This window comes from Molossus molossus, unplaced genomic scaffold, assembly GCF_014108415.1.
Source record: "Molossus molossus isolate mMolMol1 unplaced genomic scaffold, mMolMol1.p scaffold_m16_p_11, whole genome shotgun sequence".
NCBI lineage: Eukaryota > Metazoa > Chordata > Mammalia > Chiroptera > Molossidae > Molossus > Molossus molossus.
Genome location: NW_023425346.1, coordinates 101,666,140 through 101,691,380, shown reverse-complemented (window position 1 = coordinate 101,691,380; position 25,241 = coordinate 101,666,140). Strand labels below are relative to the sequence as shown.

Sequence of the window (25,241 nt, the reverse complement as noted above, 5' to 3'; positions counted from 1 at the left end):
TTTACCCAATTTCTGCCAAAGGTGACACTTTCTGGAATTATGCTACAACATCAATCCCAGGATACTGACATAGGCGCAATGTCTGTCTAGTCCTATGTCATTAGGTCACATGCAAAGATGTAAGCACTGCTACTATCTGGATATGGGACTGTTTCCTCATCGCAAAGACCTCCTCGACCTCCTCTAGGCCACCCACCTCCCCTCCACCATCCCTCGTTCCTGCAACCACCAACCTGTTCTCCAGCTGCATAATTTTGTCATTTCAAGAATGTCATATAAATAAAATCATAACAGTATTTTAAAATAGCTCTTCAAAGTTATCTTAGGATTAGAGTGGACCCATTTCTTAGATGTGTAGATGCATATAAAACAAATGCCACCACCAACAAGAGAAATTTAAAAATTAAGCCAAATAAGGACTGTTTCTATCCTAGTCTGCCACTTCTAATGATATGACTTTTACCAAGTTACTTAACTCCAGTCAAGGTTTCCTCATCTGTAAAAATGGGTATAAGGTTTAGGACTGAATGAGGTAACATGTGAAAGCACTTGGCAAGAGGCAGGTGCTCCATAAATTCTAGCTGTTTGCTATTATCAATAAGCCAATGAAGCTGCTGTGCCTCTTTACAGAAAATCAGGTTCTTAACGGTCACAGACGATTAAGGAAATGACCAGTCAGCCCTTAAATGACCCTAGGTTATTCTTCCCTTTGCTTCCCAAGACTCCACTGTGGAAACAAGCAGGGGCGTTTAAAAGGCCCTTCCAACGGTGTCTTCATGTGCACACCCTCTTGAGAACGAGCAGCCACTCCCCATGCCACAGTCGCCAGGGGGCCTAGAATTCTGAAAGTGGGAAAAATGGCCCAGCATTCTCTGTTCAGCACCGATGCCCCCAGAGGACAGCAGGGTTTGTGCGGAGGCCCCCGAAGCACACTGAGCACAGAGAGGGGAGAGTGCCCCAGAGAGGCAAGGGTCAGATGCGTGATTGAATTAGGTGCTGCATGGATACCCCACAAAGCTCAGCATCACTCAAAGGCTGCATGTGTGAAGGGTGACAATGGCCCACACTACCCACGAGGTCACCTTTACTATGACTAGCTACAGAAATCTGAAGAAATCTCCCCCAAAATCACATATGCAAAGTCTCCACTACATAGTCGAGAGGGCACTTTGAGTAGCTGGGAACCCAGCACAAATGGCTGGCTGTATCTTAAGCAATATGCCCAAGGCCCATTGAAAACAGACAAAAACGGGTATTCAGGGCCCTTCATGATTTATTAAAAGTGGCATTGTCTGTGCCTTTGCATGGCACCAGCAGGGGTGGGATGGAGGTCGCTCCTCCTGATGGTGGGGTCACCCCATGTGTATCCTGTTCCCTTGGACTTTTCAACTCCCCTGGCGCACATTCACTCACTCACTTTTTCTCCTTTGAAGTGAAAGAATGCCGCCTCATCTATCACTGACATGTTGGGTTTCAAAAGGACTGTGAGTGAATTCACTCTTTTCTGAGCCAGTGCGAGGGCTCCGCTGGGAAGCGGGAAGGAGGGAGGCGGAGGCAGCAGGCCAGAGCCAGCGCTGCTCCCCTGCTCTGCCGAGCCCCGCGTTCCTCCGGCATTTTGGCGCATGGTGGGGGGACAGAGGTGTGCCATGTGCTGCTCCTTGGGGCCTGTGTGTGCTCGCCACAGCCTCTTGCACTGGTCTTCATATCGTTTCTGGTCCTGCTCACTGTGCTTTGGGAGGCAGGCACGTTTCTGACGCTTCCAGAAATGCTCAGCTGGGGCAGAGGAGGCACCTCTGGCAGGGGCAGAGGCTCGCCAGGCTTCCACAGCCAGCTGCCTCGTGGGTTCTTTTTCCCTTTTTATCCTCACCCGAGGACATTTTTGCATTTATGTTCAGATAGAGTGGGAGGGAGAGGCAGAGGAAGAGAGAGAGAGACACATCAAGTGGTCGCCACCCACATGACCCCAACCAGGGCCGGGGACAAACTGCAAATGAGGTACGTGCCCTAACCACTGAGTAAAACTGGCCAGGGCTGCCTCGTGGGTTCTTTAACCAAATGGCCCCAGTGCACCTCAAGCCCAGAGGGTCCCCACCTGATGCCTGCTCTTCCTCCCAGGGTGTGGGGGGACTCTCCTGAGTAGCACCATAACCGGCCAGCTGCCTAGTCAGAGCAACCCAGGAGTATCCAGATGCTACTCCTCTACTTCCTGGACTCTAGTCCCACCTCCTCAGTGCCTCTCTCACCTGGGCTTTCCTGTCAGCTGTATGATTTCAAGTTAGGGCCTCAGTGGGCCTCACTTGGATTACTGCTGTAGCTATCCAACTGGCTTCCTTTGTGTTCACCTTGATCCCTTCCAATTCATTCTCTACAGAGCTGCCAGAGAGATCTTTCTAAAACGCAATTCCCGCCCTGGCCGGTTTGGCTCAGCGGTTAGAGCGTCGGCCTGCGGTCCGGAGAGACCCGGGTTCGGTTCCCGCTAAGGGCACGTACCTCGGTTGCAGTTTGTCCCTGGCCCTGGTTGGTCGTGCGGGTGGCAGCCACTCGATGTGTCCCTTCACGTCGATGTTTCTCTCTCTCTCTCTCTCCCTCCCACTCTGTCTGTACAAAAATGGAAAAATATCCTCGGGTGAGGATAAAAAATAAATAAATAAAATAAATAAAACGCAATTCCCACCCCATCACTCCCCTACGTAAATGCTTCAGTGGTACAAAGTTGAATTCAAAACACTCATATTTCAGTGCAAAGCAAACAAGGTCCTTCAAGGTTGGCCCTGGTTACACCTCTGATTACATTTCCCACTGCCACCCCATAAGCCCTTCCTGTGACACAGCCACGCATATCCCGGACATATCAAACCCCCACACTGCTCTGCCTTGGGACATCCTTGGAACAGCCATTCCCAACCCACTCTCAACTGCTCCCCTTTACTAATACAGGACTCTCCCAGCTCCTAGCACCCAGCATGGACCACGATCAGGACTGCGCACTTCTGGGAGACAGGGCCGTGGCTTATCTGCTGTGCAGGGGCTGACACAAAGCCGGCCGCCAGTGCCGCGTCCTGAGAACTGCTGCTGCAGTGCACTTTCCCATGGGTGAACGATGGCAGGCCTCTACTTAGCTTGGCTGCGCCGGTCATTTCACAGATTTCTACCACACGTTAGCTGCACATCCTTCCCAGGCAGGCGATCCTTGGCCTCTCACCCACATCAGGCTTTCTTCCCACCACAGTGCACTCCAGCTGTTCTGAAGAAAACCTGATTTCAATGGCAGTCACAGCTAGCAAGCTGCCTTGTTGACTATAATTTTTAAAAGCCTCTCGGTTATGAGATTAAAGCGTGATTGGGTGAGTCACTGACATGGGTGTTTGCATGTAATCGGCAAAGTCCTGTGCTTGGCACCACCCAGCATCCTGACTTTGTGCGGCAGTCAGAGGAATTATCTAGAAAGTTTAGAGGGTTTTCTCTTATCATCAGCACCTCCTTTAGGAAGATATAATCTTCACTATTACGCCAAGTCTTAAGCCAGTGAAGCCTCCTATCTGTTTAGCAGCCACCCCTGGGGCAGCTCCTGATGCCCACACCCCCCTTTCAGATGGTTCCTGGGGGCACTATGCCTGGCAAGGCTCCTGGGACTGACTCCATCCCAAATCTTTTCAGGTGGGTCTGTCTCTGGAATGGAAACTGTTTTCCTAAAGACATTTCTGGGCCTAGGAAAAAAGTGTTTGAAAAGGAAGGGAGAACTTAAATGTAAATCCTAAAACTATATAACTTCTAGAAGAAAACAAAGGACAAAATCTTTGTGACCTTGGATTAGTCTATGATTTCTTAGTCAAAAATGCAAGCCATTTAAAAAAAGTTTGAGAAATTGGACTTCATCAGAGTTTAAAAGTTTTGCTCCTCAAAGAAGGACGAAAAGACAAGCCAGAGACTGAAATAAAATATTTGCAAATCTTATATCTGATAGAGGATTTATACCAAAATATAAAAAGAACTCTCAAAACTCACTAATAAGAAACCAAACAACCCAATTTGAAAAATGGGGAAAAGATCTGACCAGACACTTCATCAAAAAAGATACGCAGACTGCAAATACGCACATGAAAACATCTTCAGCATCATTCCTCATCAGGGAAATGCAAATGAAGCCAGTGAGGTAATACCACACCCCTGCTAGCATGGCTCAAAAACAAACAAACAAATAAGAAACTGAAAATACCAAATACTGGTAAGCATATAAAGAAACCAGAACTGCTCGGCCAGTGTGGCTCAGTGGTTGAGTTTCAACCCATGCACCAAGAGGTCACTGGTTTGATTCCTGGTCAGGGCACATGCCCAGGTTGTGGGCCAAATCCCCCGTGGGGGGCATGCAGGAGGTGGCCAATTGATGTTCTCTCTCACCGATGTTTCTATTATCTTTCTCCCTTTCACTGTCTCTTTCTCTAAGATCAATAAAGAAAAGAAAAGAAAAGACCCGAACTCTCACACATTGCTGGTGAGTTGTAGAGCCACTCTGGAAAACAGTTTGGCAGTGTTTCATAAAGTTAAATATACATTTAGCATATGACCCAGCAATTTCCCCTTCTAGGTATTTACCCAAGTGAAATGAAAACTTAATGGTTACAAAAAAGCCTGTAGGCAAATGTTTATAGTATCATTATTCATAATCACCGAAAACTGGAAGCAAACCAAGTATCCTTCAGCTGGTAAATGGATAAACAAATTGGTACATCCCCGCCATGGACTACTACTCTGCAGTAAAAGGAACGGATGCATACACAACCATAAAGATGATGTTCCGAGATGTGATACTAAGTGAAAGAAGGTAGATTCTAAAGGATGCCAAGTGAACGAGTCCACTTGGACATCATTGTGCAAAAGGTACAACTGTAGGCATAGAAACCAGATTAGTGATCGCCAGGGCCTGGGGCTAGAAGAGGGGAGGGGCTGGCCTAGCAGGAATTTTCTGGTACAACACAACCGTTCTGTATTTTGATTGTGGTATGTGTAGTCTGCAGACCAGTACATTAAAAAGAATGGATTTTATTCTGTGTAAATTACACCTTACTAGGGAAAAAAAGTAATTCTGGCTAAAAATGCAGCTGGTGGGTCTAGTATTTAAGGTGTAGGAAATGATGGTGTATAAAATCTGCCCTTTCGTAAGGGACTGAGGAGTTGATCGAGCCCACAAACAATGAAACAAATGCAAGTCAAAACACTAATAAAACACCATTTTCAACCTATCACATTAACAAAGATTAAATAAAACCACAAACTCTAGATTCAGTGAGAGGCAGTGACAATATACCATTGTTCTCGGCTGGGGAAAGCCTAATGTAGTCTAACCTTTCTGGAAATTTATCTGACAGTTTGTATCAAAAGTTCTGAAAATGTATACTCTTTAGGCTACATAGAAAAATGTTATTGCTAGGTGATGGGTAACTGACCGACGGCTATTTTTGGCTTACTTATTGATTTCTAAGTTCTTATAAAACAAACATACATTACTTTTATGATAAAATAATGAAAGTTAATAAAAAAGAGAAATGTATCACAGAAAAAAAAGTCAATTCCTTTCAATCCAGTAATTCTAAAAATGTACCTCTCAAGAAATAATCCGAAATGATTTTTGAATTTTATGCATAACAATATTGCCAATGTTATTTACAATAGCAAAAACTAAAAACTACCTATGACAGCATCAGGGAAGGGCTATATAAACCATGATAGATTTATACAAATGGAGTCCTATTTGAGGGACTTGAAGTGTGATGTGCCAAACTCCTGTCCTTCCCTCCCTTGCTCACAGAATTGCGTGGTGACCTGTGAATGAATCCCGGGCCCACTCCCGAGGCTCTAGGGCCCGGCCCAGTCTGGGCTCTGACTGCCGCCCTCCCTGCACATGCCCAGCCATGGCCGCTCCCTGAGGAGCCAGGGAGGACCCTTCCTCGCCCCTGTACCTGCATTTCAAATCCTCTCCCTCCGACCAGACCAGCTGAAGTATCACTAACGAGGATACTTCTTTTCTTCTGGTGGCCACCACCCCTGTACAATAACCCTTGCTGGGTTCTTTGTTAGAGGTGGCTCTTCTGTGAGGACAGAGACGGGGCCTTTCTCAGCCTCTGGCCACTCAGCTAACTTCTGCGGGGCTCTGTGTGTCAGGCATGTTCTGAGTGTTTTATGAGTACAACTCATTACCTAACAACTGACCTATGGTATAGGGGTGGTAAAATCTCCATTTTACCAATTGTTAGCTCAGAACATGTTATCTCTTTTTGCCCATTGTTACCTTAGGAAACTGAGGCCCTGAACTCCAGTGGTCTGAGGCAGGGTCTGTGCTCTTGAGCTCAGTGCTCTGTAACTACTTGAAGCTGGTGGCAGCAGGAGAGATGACCCTGGGGCTGGGGCCATCCGGAGCAGAAACACCTGCCAAAGAGGAGTTCAGAGCTAGGCCTCTGGGCACACAGGACAGGTCTCTACAGGGACCAAGAAGCCCTGGGCAACAAGGAGTCAGGGACCCCGGCCAGGAAGCTGGGCAGCCAGGCAGGTGGAGGAAAGGGCAAAACTCAGGCCATGCTCTGCTCTCCTCTGCTTGGGCTTACAAGTATGTTCCGAGGCCGGCCAGGGGGACAGGCAAGGCTGGAGCTTGGCTGGCCGGGAGCGTGCAGGAAGGGCTCAGTCCCAGGCCTTGGCTGGGGCAGAGGGCGGGAGAATGAAGGCGAGAGCGCCTTATATTTACAGAAGGAAACTGATTGCAGCAAATCAGTTTCAAACCGTCTGATGGCCAAGCTCAAGTTCTCAGAGCTCAGTAACAGCTCTGTTAGGAGTTCTTCAAACCCAGGAGACTGAATCACTAGCAAACATTATGCAGAAGACGGCCAATTTCACGCCGACAAGCAGAAGAGGACCTGCTAGGATTCCCCTCCTGGGTGTCACCCTTTGGGTCTGCACACATTTTCTTTCACAAGGCAGATTTCTGGGACCTCAGAAGGTCACGATTCAAGGGGTGATTTAATAATGTCTAATTTATTTTCAGAATTTCTAGCATCTTTATACAGCAAACAACTAATTTCGATTTGGTAGACATTTTCAAATCAGAATGACCTTGTCCGTAATCAAATTTTCAAAGTGGCTCCTTCATACCACATTTGGCATCATGTAAAACACCCAAGTAGCCACTTCCACATAGCCCAACTCAGCATGTTCAGGGTTCTAGGGGTCTCTTTCTTCCATGAGGCACTAAGGAGCACTGAGGGCCGGGGCACTGAGGGCCGGGGCACTGAGGGCTGAGGGCAGGGAGGCTGATGGCCGGGGCACTGAGGGCTGAGGGCTGGGGCACTGAGGGCTGAGAGCACTGAGGGCTGAGGGCAGGGAGGCTGATGGCCGGGGCACTGAGGGCTGAGGGCTGGGGCACTGAGGGCTGAGGGCACTGAGGGCTGAGGGCAGGGAGGCTGAGGGCCGGGGCACTGAGGGCTGAGGGCAGGGAGGCTGAGGGCCGGGGCACTGAGGGCTGAGGGCAGGGAGGCTGAGGGCCGGGGCACTGAGGGCTGAGGGCCGGGGCACTGAGGGCTGAGGGCTGGGGCACTGAGGGCAGGGAGGCTGAGGGCCGGGGCACTGAGGGCCGGGGCACTGAGGGCTGAGGGCCGGGGCACTGAGGGCTGAGGGCCGGGGCACTGAGGGCTGAGGGCTGGGGCACTGAGGGCTGAGGGCAGGGAGGCTGAGGGCCGGGGCACTGAGGGCTGAGGGCAGGGAGGCTGAGGGCTGGGGCACTCAGGGATATTCTTAAGTTACAAAGTAATTTTAAGGTACTTCAATTCTCCTTAGTCAGAAAATGCCCTCAATATGTCATTTGAAGTGGGAATAGTAAAAATGTTACAAAACAAAACAAACCTGTTGCAATATTACCATTCTTTACAAAGGTGGAAATTTCTTGAGAAACAACAGGCCCACATCTTCAAGTTGTAGACTGTAAAGTGGGCAGAGTGTCCTCAAGCACCCACTGCCCCCCCCACCCCCCGTGCCCTGGAGTGCTGGGAAGAGCCTTTAGCATGCCCCCATGTGCCAGCATGTAGATTTATGGGTGAGAGAGAAGCGACAGCGAGGTGTCTGCCATCTACACAGCTGGTGATCAAGAATGCAGGCGGGAGGGAGCAGGAAGGGAGTAAAGGAACGAAACTACAAAATGCAAACCTACCAAGTACCCATTGGGCGCCACCGGGGAAGGAGAGTGGGCAGGGGCAGCCTCCCTGAAGCAGGCTCTGGAGGAAGGAGGTCTGTGGGGCGGACCTGGGCAGCACGTGGAGGCCGGGGCTGCAAGAGGCAGGGAGGGACAAGAGAGGAAGGTACAGGGGTAGCTGGGAAACGGGGAACACCAAACAGGGACATCACAGAGAGCCTCCAAAGCCAGGAGCTCTTTGAATCTGATAGTGAGTCAGTCGTCTTCAAAGGCTGGTCAGAGATAAACAAAACGAGAAAAGATTTTCCACAAAGCTCAGGCAATGTAAAAGACAGCCCCATATTGTGAAATTATGACTTTCCTTCATTTTGGTGCTAAAATGTTTTCATTTATAAAATCACGGAGATAGTAGATGGTAACTGGCTTTTTAGGAAAATGTTCTTGCTCGGCAAGATTTAAACCTAGCAATTCTGTATCTTGTCCTCGAATATTTAAGGAAATCTAACTGGTCCATGAAAATTATTTCAGGAGACTATAGGTTCTCGAGTGACAGGCAAAAGCACATTTGGGGGAACTCCGAGAGCGGGGCTCAGGACAGACAGCAAAAGAAAGAGAAGCAGAGCCCCCAGTCCACTGAACCACAAGAACTGAGAGGGCCTGGGCCTGCCCCAAGAAGCAGTCATGGTGCGAATCCAAGGGTCAGCTGCAAGGACGCCCTTGCCTCAACGCAGGTCTTACTAACGTCAAAGGATTCCATGACTCTTATGTAGCTGTTTGGCTCACACTTGAGTGACGTGGGGTGTGACATGGGGGCAGGGCAGTGAAGTGCAGAGTGTCCCGTGAAGAGAAAGAGGAGAGTCCAAGCGCTTCCTAATCATGAGTACAATTACCCAAAAGACAGGCCCAGAGGAGCTAAATCTGTTCGGCTGTTAAGGCCACTGACCTCAAGGCTGGCGCCTCCGAGAGGAGCATGGAGTGGCCGGCCGCTGCCCTGCTCGACCCCAGAAGGGTCTTAACCCTCATCTGGTCAGCGTGAGAGCCCTCTGCCTCACTTCACTGCCCTCTGGAAATTCCAAGGACTTCAGTTTGTCATCTGGGCACACTCTCAACTCCCACTGTGATGTGAGTTATCTTCTCAGACAGTCCAGCAGCAATGGACAGACCTATCTTGTGGAAACCACTTCCAGTAGAAGCAAAACCAGGCTCTGATCCGAATTCCGAGGGAGCACTGGACTGGGGCTCCCACCGGGGCATACACATTGTTTCCATGTTGTCACGGGGGTGGGGATAGCAGCTCCCATGAGCTCACCCTGGAGGGAATCTTTTCGACAGGCAGGCGGGGCATCTGGTGCCTCCCCCACCTTTCCGTGCAGGCAGGCCAGGCCTCGGACAAGCCTGGGCATCTCCGTTCCCAGGGAGGCACCTGGGGGTCTCTGTCCTTCTCCCAGAGAGCTGCCTGTGCCAGGCTCCCCAAGGGGCACAGCTTGGTCTGAGGATACCGAGGTGAACACAGACTGCTCAGGACGCCTCAGAAGCACTGCCAGCCCCCTGGGGTGCTGAAGCTTCCTGGCTCCTCGCACCTGTCCAGGCAGCTCCACCTTGAGAAAGTCCTCATTACACCTTGTTCTAAGCCCCGTATGCCCTGGCAAGTAATCAAACACCCAACCCTTTTATTCAGAAGGGAAGGAAGCCTCTCTGATTCATAATGTGCACTTAATTCTCCTCCACAAACACACCTCTCTTCTAGAGCTCCAGCCCCTCTCCCAGGTCGCAATCATCACATCGCTTCAAAAAGACCTATGTACACAGATGCTCAGAGACCTTGAAACGGCTGGCTACAACAAGCAAAAGATGAAAAGACTCTGTCCTTACCCTTTAGGAACTCAGTCTAGAGAAGGAGACAGGGAAGCAAATGAAAAACGACAAGGCAACGTGACAGTGATCAAGAAGGGTGACAGGTGTAAGGAAAGAGCCAGGGGCCCCCGAGTGGGAAGGAATGAAAAGGCGGGTCATGCAAACCTCTGCAGCAAGATGTGGAGTTCGTGCTCAGGTTCCTGGAAGCTAAGAGAGGTTTCTAGGGGCGGGGCAGGGTATGAGAAGGGCTTTTCCCACCAATAAGAAATGAGCTGGGTATAGGCAAGCAGAAAGAACTGGAAAGCAAGCAAAAAGCTTCTGGAACCGGGTAGGAGCCAAGATTACTTTCTAAAGTTATACAGAAAGCAGTCTTCGGGGTTGTGCTAAAGATCTGTACTGGCCATTCTGACCAGGAATAGAAGCACCAGCTATTGGTCCTCACCAGCAGCCACCAGACTGAGGGCACCTGGCAGCGAAGGTCACGCTAGGACCATCCCTGGAGTGCCTGGTGTGGCTGGCAGAGGGCATGCTTCTCTCTCTGTCTCTGGCTACCTTCTGCTCCCTCTAATCACTCCAAGTAGTTTCTTTTTATAATAGGAATTTCTTCTGGGCTGTTTCAAGCACTGTGCAAAACACTGGACCTGCTCAAGCTGCTTCTCTAGCCCAAACTTTGTCAGTAATGGATGGAATATTTTATCTCGGTCTGATTTGCATGTCTGTTTTTCAGTGGGTTCAGAAATCAAAGGAGAGAGGGGCATGATGGAATATAGTCGGCCCTCCAAATCCGTGCATTTTGCATTCATGGATTCAACCAGCTGTATTTTCAATCCAGGGCTGGGAATCCTCGGATATGGAGGGCCAACTGTATGTATCATTCTGTGCCATTTTATATAAAGGACTTGAACACCTGCAGATGTCGGTACTTGTGGGGTTGTCCTGGAACCAGGACACCGAGAATGACTGTGTATCCCTGAAATCTCATCAGGGTGGGCACCCCATGTCTTTCAGTTCTTCTTCCCAGTCACACCTTCACTCCCCTCACCTGTGACTCGGGGCTTCCCTCCCAAGCTTTCACTAGCCGCCTTTCACTAATCCTGTCTGCCTGAGAACCACCAGGCTTAGTATTCCTTCAGCCCTGTGTCAACTGACTAGGGAGGCCCTTGGCTTTACCTTGTTGGAGTTTCTAGTAAATACAGTGCTCTTCTCAAAGTCACCGTGTAGCTCTGGGGTAGAAAGCCTGTCTTCCACTGCCTAAGGCTCCTTCGTAGAACAATGAGCAGAATTTGTTACACAACAGGAACTCAAGAAGTATCTATCTGGTGAGGCTTGAAGATCATGTCTCAGTCTGTATTTTTAACAACTTCCAGAATAATACTACCTGTAGTCCTTATAATTTTTGAAAATTATGAGTAAATGACTATGTGACGTGCCTCAAGGAAGAGGGAGTACATGGAGAGTTAGGGTTGTAATAACAAGCTGCTCAGCGGAGTTACTCTGAAACTTAATGATATAGGCTAGTTTTTATGCGCATGTTAACAAGCCACAAATAGTGATCAACTTGCACAAGTGGCTGTAATTAGTGTTAGTTACATACAACGAGGTCAAGTTTTCAAGTCTGTCTCTTGTTCATGCCATGGGATGCATAAATATGGATGGTTTTCCCTGATTCCACATGAAATTAAAGTATGCCCTGGCCAGTTTGGCTCAGCGGTTAGAGCATCGACCTGTGGTCCGGAGGGACCCGGGTTCGGTTCCCGCTAAGGGCACGTACTTCAGTTGCAGTTTGTCCCCGGCCCTGGTTGGTCGTGCGGGTGGCAGCCACTCGATGTGTCCCTTCACGTCGATGTTTCTCTCTTTCTCTCTCTCTCTTCCTCTCTCTGCCTCCCACTCTATCTGTACAAAAAATGGAAAAATATCCTCGGGTGAGGATAAAGAAAAAAAAAAATTAAAAAAAAAAAAAAAAATTAAAGTATGATGACTGACTCGACCTCTCTCTCCCCGCACAGGACAGATCTGATGCCCGGGGGCCGGGAATCCCTGAGCTCCGTGTCCTCTGCGGAGAGGCCGTGGCGTGTCCGCTCCCCAGCTGCTCCGCTCCCCTCCAGAGGCCATCCCAGAAAACCTGGGACTAAGGGCTCCAAAGAGCACAGTCTTAGCTGTGGATTTATTTGCAAATGAGATGAATGAACCTAAACAAAAAATTTCCTAATATGATTCTTATGAAACTAGTTACTGGGGAAAACATGACAGGGTGATAAATATTCTTCAAGCTTACTGATCCCAGATCTACTTACATGGCTGAAGTAATGCATGGTCAACATTTGAATGAAAGGCCTGACTTTCTAGAATTCTTCCTATCCCATGTGTCACTGCCTTAACGAGAAGTGCACATTCTTTTTTTTTTTTTTTCATTCCTCACCTGAGGATATTTTTCTATTTATCATCAGACAGAGTGGAAGGGACAGAGAGAGAGAAAGAGACAGAGAGAAACATCGATGTGATAAAGCCACATCAACTGGTTGCCTCCTGCATGACCCAACCAGGGCTGGGGATGAACCACAACCGAGGTATGTGCCCCTGACTAGAACTGAACCTGCGACTCACTGGTCCGCAGGCTGACGCTCTAACCGCTGAGCCAAACCGGCCAGGGCAGTGGCACCATTCTTCGGATGGTACAGGTTACAAAGGGTGACTTTGTTCTCCTCAGTCTTAATTCAATTAGATTTCTTATGACTGTTCATGTGTGGCTAACCCAAACAATGCCTGAAAGCTGTTATACACAGGAGGGAAGGGTACCAAAAATGGCTAGTGAAGGTATAAATGTTCTCTGAGGATCTAAAAATGCAATGAGCGTTCTCAGCACCATTCCAAATACAGTGGGCTTCTTTACTCTAATGAGAGTAGGAAGAAGGCCTGGAATTTGGGGCGGGAGACCTATCTCCACTCTCAATGTTGGCAAGAGCTTAGCAAGAGGCTTTCAGCCACCTCTTTCAGTCATTTAAAATAGTAGGACCCTATGGAGTATTTCTTATAATGGCTAATGCAAATAGGAAGAGTCTTTGGTATAAACAATGTGAAAGATGAAGGAATAACTTAAGACCACAGTCACTGAGACATTTCAGACCTAGACATGAGAGAGAGAGCTAGAGAGAGAGACTAGACACAACACCCCCAGGTAGGCAGAGAATCCTGCCAGTATTTCCTCCCTCTGTATAAATTGGTACAACCTTTCTAGAAGGAAATGTGGTAATATTTCAAGATTCTTAAATATGCCTGTATCTCTGACACTATCATCACTGTTTCAGGAATGTCCTAAGGAAATAGTCAGAGATCAGATTCAGAAACACAGATGACTATGGCACTATCATTTATAGTATCAAAAAATCAGAATCTGCATATCTACAATATGTGTATTTAAATATGTTTAAGAGCATATTCATGATGGAATATTACATGGGCATTATAATGTCTTAAGAGTTCTGAGTGACACGTTGGCCTGATCGCCTCCGCCTATAGCATTGCACTCAAGCCCCCTGACTCCTTCCTGGAGGGAGTGGCCAGGACTGGACGGTACACATTTATCGCAGCTGCCATTGGTGCCATATTTGGCATTGCCTCCTGCGTCAGTGCCAAGGTCCGCGAGAAACCCGACGACCCCCTGAACTACTTTATTGGAGGCTGTGCCGGAGGTCTGACCCTGGGAGCACGCACCCACAGCTATGGGGTCGGAGCTGCAGCCTGTGCGTACATGGGCATGACGGCCGCCCTGGTCAAGATGGGCCGGCTGGAAGGCTGGAAGGTGTTTGCAGAGCCCAGGGTATGAGTCCCACCACCTCCCTCAACCTTGGGCAGGTGGAAATGCCCTAAAATTAAATTATGTGCATAAAAAAAAAAAAGAGTTCTGAGTGACATGGAAAAAACTCATTATAATATAATATTAAAAAGCAGAATTTAAAAATTATATGTATGCTATGTTAACCACTCTTCCTTCCTGCCATTAAGTGGTAAGAGGGAAATTCATATGGAATTATCATATACCAAAACATTAACTGGGGTTTCTGGGTGATGGGACTATAGGTGATTTTGATTTTCTTCTTTATACTTTTGTATTTTCTAAATTTTCTAACATTAGAGTATACTTACATACTTTTATATAAGTGTAAGAATATTCTTTTGCTTTTATAATCTTTAAATATTTTTTTCTTTATTGATTTTACAGAGAGAGGAGAGGCGGGGAGAGAGAGAGAGAGAGAGAAACATCAGTGAGAGAGAAACATTGATCTGCTGCCTCCTACACACCCTCTACTGGGGATCAAGCCAACAACCTGGGCATGTGCTCTGATCAGGAATCAAACTGATGACCTCTTGGTGCATGGTCGATACTCAACCAAATGAGCCACACTGGCTGGGTGAGGCTTGCCAATTTTCCTTCCTCTCTTGAATCTGTAAATTCTCCCCTGCCCTCAGTCTCTATCTATGTCAGGCCCTCGTCATTTCTCTCTTAGAATATAAGCATCCTTTATTTTGTTCTTTTTCAGTCTACTCTTCATACTACAGCCAGTAAACTCTTTCTAAAGCACAGTTCTGATCACATCACCTCTGTATTTTAAATCATTCCATGGCTCCCCTAGCTGATTCCCGCAGACTTCAAGGCCAGCCTCTGCCTCCTTCCCTAGCTGCTCCCTCTCTTCACACTCCATACCACATAATCTGGAGCAGTCGGCCATTGCTACCTGTCACCCCTCCTATGCTTGTACCAGTAGTCTCCTTGAAATGCACACCCCTGCCTTCAGAGCTTGGTGAGTTCCTTAAGTCTTCTGGAAGCCCTCATGTACACACTGGTCCTGCTAGGAAACCTTCTGATGCCCTGGGACCAGGTCGGTCTCTTTGGGACAGCCTTACTGCACTCTGTGAGAGGTCCGTCCCAGCACTTCTCATTTTCTGGGTGGTCTGGTGGCTTCTTCACTATACCAAGCCATATTCCTCCATCCTTCATTTCCAGCACCAAAGAATGCCTCTGAAGACATGTTGAATGAAGGACTCCCGTAACTATGAGGATAGAAGCTGATTCTACAAACATATCCAACCACCTGACCAACAGCTTATTCTTATGCATAAATGACGACATAAATAATAAGACCAAAGAAGAGCCAGATAGGACGATTACGCCTGCCCTTTTTGTCTTGTGCCAAATACCACACTGTACAAAAATTAAATAGCAGAGAGCTGGAATGCTCACTTCTTGAAAACAACTATATTGGAGAGAAGAAATAGAAACATTCTTAGCTATAATTTGTTAATGCATGACTCAACAACATTTATTGTTACATAAGCAATAGGGGTGGGGGGGAGAATGCCATACTGTTGCATCAGAGCCATGTTTTGCCAAGAGCAATCCCAACCCTCACTGTACCCAACAGGACGGTAGAGCCAGCATCTCTGCAAGTGGGCTCGGGGACATGGGCAGGGCAGGAGGGGACCTGACTGTGAAGAAGCTGCTGAGCTTGCAGAGGTGGGAAATTAGAACCAATGCTCTTTTTGCTTCAGGCTAATTAAAGCTACCTGACTGTAAATAGGGTAAGGGAACTAGTGCTAAACTGATTTATTCCTCTACTACTGGCCTCCAATTGGATCAGCTAAGCATGGTACTAATCAAAGGAATAATTTACTTAATTGCATGAAACCATCCTGAGAGCTAACTTAGCACAACTGTTCCCATTACCCAGCCGGGTCCCCCAGTGCAGTGATGATGAGCTGCTAAGAGCTGACTGGGTAATGGCTGAATTCATTTAAGCAGGGCCAGCAAATCATGGACCACAGGCCAATTCCGGCCTTCCCCCTGCTTCTGCATGGCCCACAAGCTAAGAATGGTTTTTGCATTTTTAAATAACTGAAAAACGATTAAAGGAAGAATACTATTTTGTGACATGAAAATTACATGACTTCAAATTGCAGTGTCCTTAAATGTTGGCATACAGTTCGCACTACCACAGCAGAGTTGAGTACTTGAGACAAAGCCTAACTATTTACTATCTGGCACTTCAAAAGTCTGCAGAACCCTGACTAAGGTCATCCATAACAGCATTCCACAGCAGCTTGGACCCCAAGGCACTTAAAAATTATTTCCATTAATAAGTTTATCTTTACAATCAAGTTCGCTCAAAGAAATGGCCTCAAGTTTGGAGCTTCAAAATCATGCCAGGTACGATTCATATAAGACTTGGTTGGGAAATTAGTAAGGGCCCCTTTAGTCTGGAGGAATTTGCCTAAGAAGATCAAAATGAATTTTTTCACTACAACTTTCTCTAAATTGAGAAAGTCAAAGGCTCATCAGGAGCTGATCGCATCCCTGCACCCACCTGCTGGGGACCCTGAAGTGGCCCAGTTTTCAGAAGCCCTCCCACAGAGGGCCTCCCTCCATGTGCTGTCACCACCCTGAGGGATGGAAGGCTGGGGAGAAAGCCTCAGAAAGCTGAACATGTAATTTCCTGAAAACAACCAATGTTCCCTAAGATGGTTTTGTTTGGGGTTCTTTTTTTTTTTATATTTTGTTCAGATAGAGTGGGGGAGAGAGAGAGAGAGAAACATCGACGTGAAAGGGACACATCGAGTGGCCGCCACCCTCACAACCCAACCAGGGCCGGGGACAAACTGCAACTGAGGTACATGCCCTTAGCGGGAACTGAACACGGGTCTCTCTGGACCACAGGCTGACGCTCTAACCACTGAGCCAAACCGGCCAGGGCTGTTTGGGGTTCTTTTTAGCACCCTGTTACCCTCCCTTGCTATCCTTTCTGAAGGCGACAGCTAAGATACGGAATGTCACTTCACAGTCAAGCAACGGCATCGTCCTCCCTGGAAAGGAGGCTGCCTGGGAGAACGGAGGGCCAGGGAGCTCTGCACACTCCTCACCGAGCAAGAACCTGAGCAGGGTTCGAGAGCTTCCCACGGCTTGCCCTTCCAGAGCTCAGATTTGCATATTATTATAAACCATTTTGATTACTTTGACTACAAACACAAAAAAAGTCCCTTTATGGGAGGCTCTATTTAAGAAACAGGAGTGACATATGTATAATAAATAAATAAAATGAGCATGTGTTAAATTCTAGAATTAACACGGCAGCAGAAAACACGAAGGTGGGAAGAAACCACCTGGAAGGGCTGTCGCTCAGCTCATCTAACCAGAAAGCACAGAGGACACACTCAGCACCTGCACTTGCTTTTCAGGCAGGGTCACAAAGGAGTGTCATTTCCCCAAGCTGGAATCTCTGTAGAACTCAGTTTGAGCTGCAGGTTAGAGCCTCAGTTTGAGCTGCAGGTTAGAGAGACACTGGGAGCAGGTAATTCGACCTCGAAGGCAGTGCTTCCTGATCTGTTTCACATCCCAGTACACACAGAACTGGCTAATACTCTGTAACAGGCTAGGGTAAGCTAACAGGTGGTCCCCAGGGGCTGAAACCAAGCACAGGCGGCCAGAGGGCTGAGGGTGTCCTATTTCAGACGTGGGTGAGGTGTGCTCTAGTCTAGCGTGTGGACTCAATCACCCAGTGGTCAAGTTGCTCTGTATTTCGGAGGTTATGATGACCTCCAAACCACTGGGTCCCTGACCCAACAAACAGGTACCATACTAGTGTCCTCCACCGCCTTCATTCTGAAGGTCATCATGGTAAACTGACTCCTTGGAGGAGAGAAACTTCTGGGTGAGCCAATTTATCCTGCTTTCAAGGGCATGCTGTGTGCCATGGACGGTGTGTTCCCTCTTACAGAGGCTTCTTGCGGTGCCTTTCTAATTGAGGCTTGTGTAAAAAGCGCATATATATTTTTTAGGACTGCCACCAGAAATGTGGACATAGTGAACTGGGGCAAACATAGCATCAGAGAGCAACTCAAACAGCAGGCTATGCCAAAAGCCCCAAGAAAAACGGATTTTCATGAGGGCAAGTGCAGGCAGTTGGCACATGAGAACAAATGCAGTGATTGTGGAATGGGCCCCTGAGCCGATCTATCCAGGCTCTGACTGCGGCCCGCCGCGGGACTGTGGAATGGGCCCATCTGGAAAGGCTCTCACCGTGGCCCTGCTGCTGGAGACAGATGTCCTCCTCCTAAAGCAGTGGTCCACACACTCAGCTAGGGAACCAAGGAATCAACTCCAAGGATGCAAATCCCTTATTTTCAAACCTTCATTAGCTGGAACCTAATTAGGACTTTTGAGGGCTTGTTTTTCTCACTTGAAAGGAAAAGTTTTCTCTTAAGTCAGCATGGTGTAAATGGAGGAAAAGGGAACAAAGAGCCAGCTATCTGGATTTCTTGCATATAAGCAACTTATTTAACCTTTGGGGGCTTCAGCTTTCTAACTTATAAAGTGACAGGGCCAGTGAGATGCAGACACCTACAGTTATTTTCAGCAATACAATTCTGATTCTAAAACATGCCAACAGATCAGTACCAATCAATAATCTGTGATCATTCTTCTACCTTGATACTCATCTCTTCTAATGTGAGTTGAGATGACTAATGGCCTTTTATAGTGTTTAGAGTATTTCACATATTTACATCAATCAAGCCATGTAATGATCTGACGGGGAAGGTCTGTAACAGCAACTCTCTCATCGGATGTGCTGGAAGATGGGAAGAGGAGGTTGGATAGTGACTCCAGGAGCCGGCCAAACAGAGGGGAACCATACAGAAGAGATACATATGTTGCCAAACATTTATTTGAACTTAGGTTAACTATTTTTTAATGTCTTTTCAAGAGTATGTTAATTGAATTTCTACATATTTTTTCTGAATAAACTGCACTCGTAATTCATTGTCTATAATTCATAGTTTTTGTTTCTTTAGAAGAAAGAAGTTCGACATTTATTTGTAAGGCAATCTGAGTACAGAATTCTTCCTGAATTTTATGATTCTGTCCCTATTCTTTTATCGCTGACACACCCAAACTGCAGAACTTTTGAATATTCAGCTTCATTAAGTCTTTCCAAACCACTTAATTCAGTTTTTACAGAAACAACAGCTTTTGTTTTTATGCTATTATTTGATCAGTTTACCTAACAGTCTGAGGAACTGCATAAATATAACAGCACATACAACTGGCCTAACCAGGTCTGGGAGTCAACGGGCCTGACTTGTGACACAGGCGGCGCCCGGCGGGAGCACTGGTCGCCGCGTCCTGCAGAAGAACGAGGCCCTGGCTGGGAAGAGCGCGGGAATCCAGGCACTGAGTTCAAGAAGGCATGTGGAGAGGCTTATCTGGAGCCGAGGGAGGGAGGGAGGGAGGGCAGGGCTGGAGGGACAGATTTTGGTGTTATCAGCATCCAGTTAGTAGTTAAAATCACAAGAGTAAAGGAATCCATTCAGGGAGGGAGTATGGATAGAGGGGGAAATGGGGTGGGTTAGACCCCAAGGAATGCCAACTCGAAAAGGGTGAGCAGAGGAAGAGGTTTCTGCAAAGGGACCAGCAGGACATTACTGGAGATGAATGAAGGAAAACAGAGAACCAGGAGGTGGTAAGCTTCAAAGGGCCAATGCAGAAGAGCAGTCTAGCAAGCAAGAACTGAGATGCATCCCTGGATTTGACTGCCAGGCAGCCACTGGTGAGTGAGAATTTGAGTGTGTTTATACTCCCAATTGATTTCACTGAAGGAAGGAAAGGCTCTGTCATCTCCTGTGACTTTAGTCCCTCTTCTATCAGACTTGTCTGCCGACTGCCCCCCATCAGCATTCTCACGCAGAGAGGCCAGCTCAGGCTGTCTGAGCCCAGGCAGGAGCAGGAGAACTCCAGAAGATACCTTGAATCCTTGACTCTCCCGAGCACAGGCAAAACAGACTACCCCCTCCCCTGAGAGCTGCTGCCTTATTCCTGGGCCCAGGGCAGCAACTATTTGCAATGCCTGCTGAGAAGCATTTGTGTGAGTTTATCACCAAAGGCAGGATGAAATGAAATCTTCAACTAAAAGGTTTTAAAACAAGGCCTTTGAGACCTCGCCAAGCTGAAAGGCTCAGAGAAAGAATTCTCGGGGAGGCTGCACTCTGCCAGTGGTCTGATCAATAGCTCCATCAGCCAGTCCTGCTGCCCAACTCACCTTCCAAATGCCTAGAGTCGCCCCACAGCATAAGGGAAAGACAGTGAGTTGTCTAGGATTTTGGTAAGAAATATAAAAGAGAAGAAAAATCATACGACACGGAACACAGGCTCCTCTCTAGAATGTACTGACAAGTAACCAGGACAGAATTCCTGGATCATAACAGTCACTGACTGTCCGACATGGCGGCCGGCAGGTCTGAGGGACAGCCCGAGTCCTGAGGGCTGCGGCATGGCTGTGCTGCCCAGAGCTCTCACCCCTCGGGCCGGCTCTTCCTCAACAGCCAGCATTCCCCTGCCTCCCCAGGTCTGAGCTTCTTCAGGTATCAACCTGGAATTTGTCAACGTAACTCTTTTGGGAAGACAAGGGATAAGAAAAAATACTCTTTTCTTTAAGCCCCACAATCAGGTGCTGGTCAGCAACTTCTAAACTTCGATGTTCCCTGTTCCCAGCTCAATTAAGAGGGATTAGAGGTAGAAACCAAGTTGGGGACCAAATACTGGACACAGTCTTCCCCAGTCAGACTCTGGCCTCACAGCTACCTAGACAGACTCGACCCTTTGCCTGGGCTCATAGGTTGGGCCTCATGTGTCTGTGGAGCGAGGAGGGGGTGGGAGTCAGTTCCCGCCTGCCTCAGGGAACAGTCTCAGTGCAGTGACTGGGAGAGGACGAGGAGGGAAGAGCCAAGACTGCCATGCTGAATTGCATGCACACTGGGTTCAGGCCCGAGGCAAATCTATTGGTTACATGGAAAAAAGGAAGTGACTGACCTGATCCAAACGCAGTGCACCATCCAAAAACCGCTGTTTGCGTAACTCCTTAGCAATCCTGTGGAGATTCAGGACAGCCTGGTGCACCTCCGCACTGGTGTGCTCCGGGGAGATAGGGGGCAGCTCCTGCTCAGGGATTTTCTCAGTCGGGCTCTCAATCATGCTCTGTGCATGCTCGTAGCTCAGTTTGGTGCAGGAGCGGATGATGGTCCGGCCAAACCATTCACTGAGGATCTGCAGAGGGACAGTGGTGAAGAGAATGGCTTTCAGGTTTGCTGCTGTGTAACCTTTCACCCACACACACTCTACAGAGATTCCCCGAGCACTGACTTTTTCTCAGAATGGTGTCGGGTACCGGCTAGTAAAGGCAAGTGAAAAAGACTGATCCCGTGTGGAAGGGGCTGCCCTCGGTGAGCGCAGACTCTATCCGACACAGACTGGACAGGCATGGAGTCTACAGAGGTCTCCAAGCACAGGTGGCTCAGGCCAGGCCAAGCAGGAGACTGAGGTGAAGGGCACGTTAGAGGCTTTTTCATTAGTTTGGGTTGAGTGGTCATAAATGTCAAAACTGGGAGAGAGAAGAAGAGATAGATGCCACAGACATGACAGGTGGGGAATCTGTGGGCTCGGTGATGGGTCTGATATGGGTGAGGAAGGCGGGCTCTGACAGAAACAGAGAACAGGATGGAGTAGAAAGAAAAAGAAAATTCCAACTTGTTCTCTTTGGGGCACAGATGTAGAGACAGAGGAGCAGAACAGGGTTTTTCAACCTCAGCACTGCTGGGCTAATTCTTTGTTGTGGGGCTGTCCTGTGCACTGTGAAATGTTTAGCAGTATTCTTGAACTCTACCCATAAGGTGCCAGTAACACCTCTCCCCAGCCCTGCTAGTTGACAACCAAAACCGTCTCCAGATGTTGTCAAAAGTTCCCTGGGGTAATCGGCCCAGGTTGAGACCTACTGGGCTAGAAGCAGATACACCCAAGTTGAGCAGTGGTATGTGCTGAGGGGTGGGGTTACCACTGATTTGTATTTTATCCTTTCAATTTGTGTCTATTTTCTATAATCAGAATTTATTACTTTTTTTTAACCTTCACCCAAGGATATTTTTCCATTTATCTTCAGATAAAGTGGGAGGGAGAAAGAGAGAGAGAGAAACATCGATATGAGAGAGACACGTCGATTGGTTGCCACCCACACGACCCCGACCAGGGCTGGGGACGAACCACAACCGAGGTAGGTGCCCTTGACCAGAATCGAACCCGCAACGCTTTCATCTGCGGGCCGATGCTCTACCGCTGAGCCAAACCGGCCAGGGTGCATTTATTCCTTTTAAAACAAAAATAAACCTTAAACTATTTGGGGGACTCCTGAAGCTGAGGTGCAGGGAGGAGACCCGAGTGGGCCTATGTAGCAGGCAGTTGGGTTGTGGCTTGGGGCAGTGACTGGTCTGGAGGTGGGGAGATGGCCTCGTGGACCCGAAAGAAAGAGAAGGCAAGTGAAAAAGTCGAGGCTGCACTCTCCAACTCCTCCATATTAGCGAACAAAAAGAAAAGCTGGAGGGTGAAAATAAAACCCAGAGAGCTCCAAGAGACAGCAGAAAACAGAAGCTTCCGATGTTAGGAAGAACAGGAGAAGGGGCTAGAAGAAAGGCATGCTTAGAAGAGACAACAGACAGTCATGCTGCACTTGTGATGGGACAGGCACTGTTTCCACACTTCCCGTATAGCAGCTACTTCACCACACAGCAGCTGTGTGAGGTAGCTGTTTTACTATCCTCATTCTGCAAATGAGAAGCTAAGGCCCAGACACGTTAAGTGGCCTGCTAGAGAACGAATGGCAAAGCCAGGAGCTGAACCCAGGCAATCCCACCCAGAGCCCAAGCTCCTAGCCACTGGACTATGTCAGATGCCACCTGGACATCCGGGAGGATGAAAACAAAGGGGAGGTCCTTGTACTGAGCACTTGCTTACTGTGATCTTTAGGGAGGCTTGTGAAAAGCTTCGGAAGTCTGCGGTTAAGGAGAGGTGGATGGCTAGCAGCGGCAGCGATTTGTGGACGCTGCCTCCACAAGGACGGGGGACAGGGCTGTTGCTGGCCATAGAGTGAGGGAAGAAACCAGTACAAAAGGAAGACTGATGAGCAGGGGAACAAATGGACCCTGGGCCAAAGGATCCCAGAAGGTGACCCGTCCCTGAGAGAGGAGCGGGAGCCTGGAGGGGGGCGGGAAGGACAGGGGAGGCGAGAAAGGCAAGCCTGTGGGGAGGAAGAGGCAAGCCAAGAGTACTCAGACCAGACAGGCAGGTAGAAGGCGAAGAGTGAGGGGGCTGAGTGGGACTCAAGGGCCTGAGGACAGCGGAAAAGCTCTGCGGTCAAGGCCATTGGAATGCGACGCGCAAGCAAGGCAAAGCCAGGTGTGCTGAGTAGCAGAGCATGCTGGGGCGAAGGGAGGGGCACCAGTCAGTGAGGAGCCTTCCCGCCCAGGCTGGCACACAGCCCCTGCCCTCCTTTTCACCAGCCAGAGCCTTCTGCTCACAGCCTCAGGGACTGGAGCGCCAGATGCAGAGGAGCTGTCCACAGCTCGAAGCCTCTGGGGACACAGCTCCCACCCTGGGGGCTACAGAGCTGCCTCTGACACCCTCCCTCACCTTCCTTTGAGAGAGAAATGATACACGGCCACCTGGGCACCGAGGAAGAGGGGTAGCAACTGCTCACATTTTTCTTTGATTCAGTGCAAAGAGCCTTATTATAATAAAGAGTCTTAGATCTGTAATATCAGACTTTAATTTTTCTTAAAATAAAAATCCTCAAACTATACTTTCTGGATTATGCCAAGAACTACTCCTCTCCAAATATATATGTGATTCAAACAAATATCGTGCCCACGACTCTTCTGCTGAGGCCAGTGGGTCCTGATTGGGCTCGCAGGTGTCTGTGCGAGCTGCATGCAAGAGTAACTGTAGAGCTGAGTCTGAGCCCGGTGGGGAGGTAGCACCACAGGTCTCCAAGAGAGACCTTGCAGGGTCAGCCCTTGTGTTCTCTTCTGCCTCGTCCACATTTCCTGAAAACTCCCTGCTCATGGGCTGCTCCCACCCCTTCTAGAATGCAGGGTCCTGGCCTGTTCGTTTGTGAGGTCACCAAGTTTCCCTGGAGATCCAGCTTGTTTCCTTCTCTCCGTTTCATTCCAGTCAGTGCCCTCCTGTGTGTCCACATCTTGTCTGATGGTCTGTCTTTGGCATGCTTAGGGAAACTTTCCTTCCATTCTACTCCACCCCTCTCCTTTACACACTTTACATGTCACCTCGCAGGCTCCCTCAGGCATCCAGGTCACAGGATATCTGGCCTGGGGTCTGTCCCCTTTCCCTAGAGAACACAGGAAACCACTGCCTACTTACACAGGTAACCACCACACACAGGTCAGGGAGACTCATACCATGATCAGGCATCTATTTTCATGTAAATTGCTGGGTTAAGAATTACTTTAAAAACTTAATAAGAACCTGGCCAGAATGGCTCAGTTGGTTGAGCATCATCTTGTGCACCGGAAGGTTGCTGGTCCAGTTCCTAGTTCCCGGTGACGGCACACACCTGGGTTGCAGATATGATCCCCGGTCAGGGCAAGAAAGGCAACCAATTAATGTCTCTCTGTCTCTCTCTCTCTCCCTTCCTCTCTCTAAGCATGCCCTTGGGCAAGGATTAAAAGAAAAATACAACTGCCCCAACCAAAAAAAAAAAATTAATACATGTTCTGAATAATGAATTGGACAACTAGACAAGTTGATAATATGGAAGGAAATTCAAGGAACTCTTTAGAAAATATAAAGAGTCAATGAGGTGGGAAAAAATAGTAGCACTTAATACGTGTCATACTGTCCTGAGTGCTTTAGTTATAATAGCTTAGGAAAAAAACTAATGAGAGAAATAGCCCCAGACGACAAACTGACAGCTGCCGGAGGGAGGGGTCTGGTGGCTGAGGGAAAGAGGCAGGGATTAAGAAGTACAAACTGGCAGTCACAGGGATGTAAAGTGCAGCATAGGGCATATTGCAATAACTATGTAGGATGCCAGGTGGGTAATGGAAATTTTGGGGGTAACACTTGGTAAAGTATATGATTGTCTAACCACTGTGCTATACACCTAAAACCAATACAAAATAATGCTGCATGTGAACTGTAACTGAAGAAAAATCTGCACGCTCCAAGCCTTCTCCCCTGAAATATCTATGCACAAAGTTCTGCAGTAAGTTCTAGGAGGTTCCTAGATGCCTTGCCACCCCCAGCCCACTTATCCTGCCTCTGAGCAGAGCTCTGCGGCTCCCTGCAGACCCACTGGTCGCAGTGCTGAGCCCTGGCCAGGAGCCG

At 48.4% G+C, this 25,241-nt stretch overlaps 2 protein-coding genes across 6 annotated transcripts in view; one reads left to right on the top strand and one right to left on the bottom strand.

Annotated features, from left to right (window-relative positions):
• DIS3L2 (DIS3 like 3'-5' exoribonuclease 2) overlaps positions 1-25,241 on the bottom strand; it is a 340,082-nt gene that overhangs the window by 52,099 nt on the left and 262,742 nt on the right. For all 5 annotated transcript variants that reach the window (XM_036253315.1, XM_036253314.1, XM_036253318.1 and 2 more), the window contains exon 13: positions 20,883-21,116. In XM_036253315.1, the coding sequence (XP_036109208.1) occupies positions 20,883-21,116 (234 nt within the window). The remainder of the gene's footprint in view (positions 1-20,882; positions 21,117-25,241) is intronic.
• LOC118625530 (NADH dehydrogenase [ubiquinone] 1 alpha subcomplex subunit 11-like) lies at positions 13,518-13,909 on the top strand (the record flags this gene model as incomplete). The annotated part of the gene is made up of 1 exon (XM_036254567.1): positions 13,518-13,909. A coding segment is annotated over one exon (333 nt), but the record flags the coding sequence as incomplete, so codon positions are not given.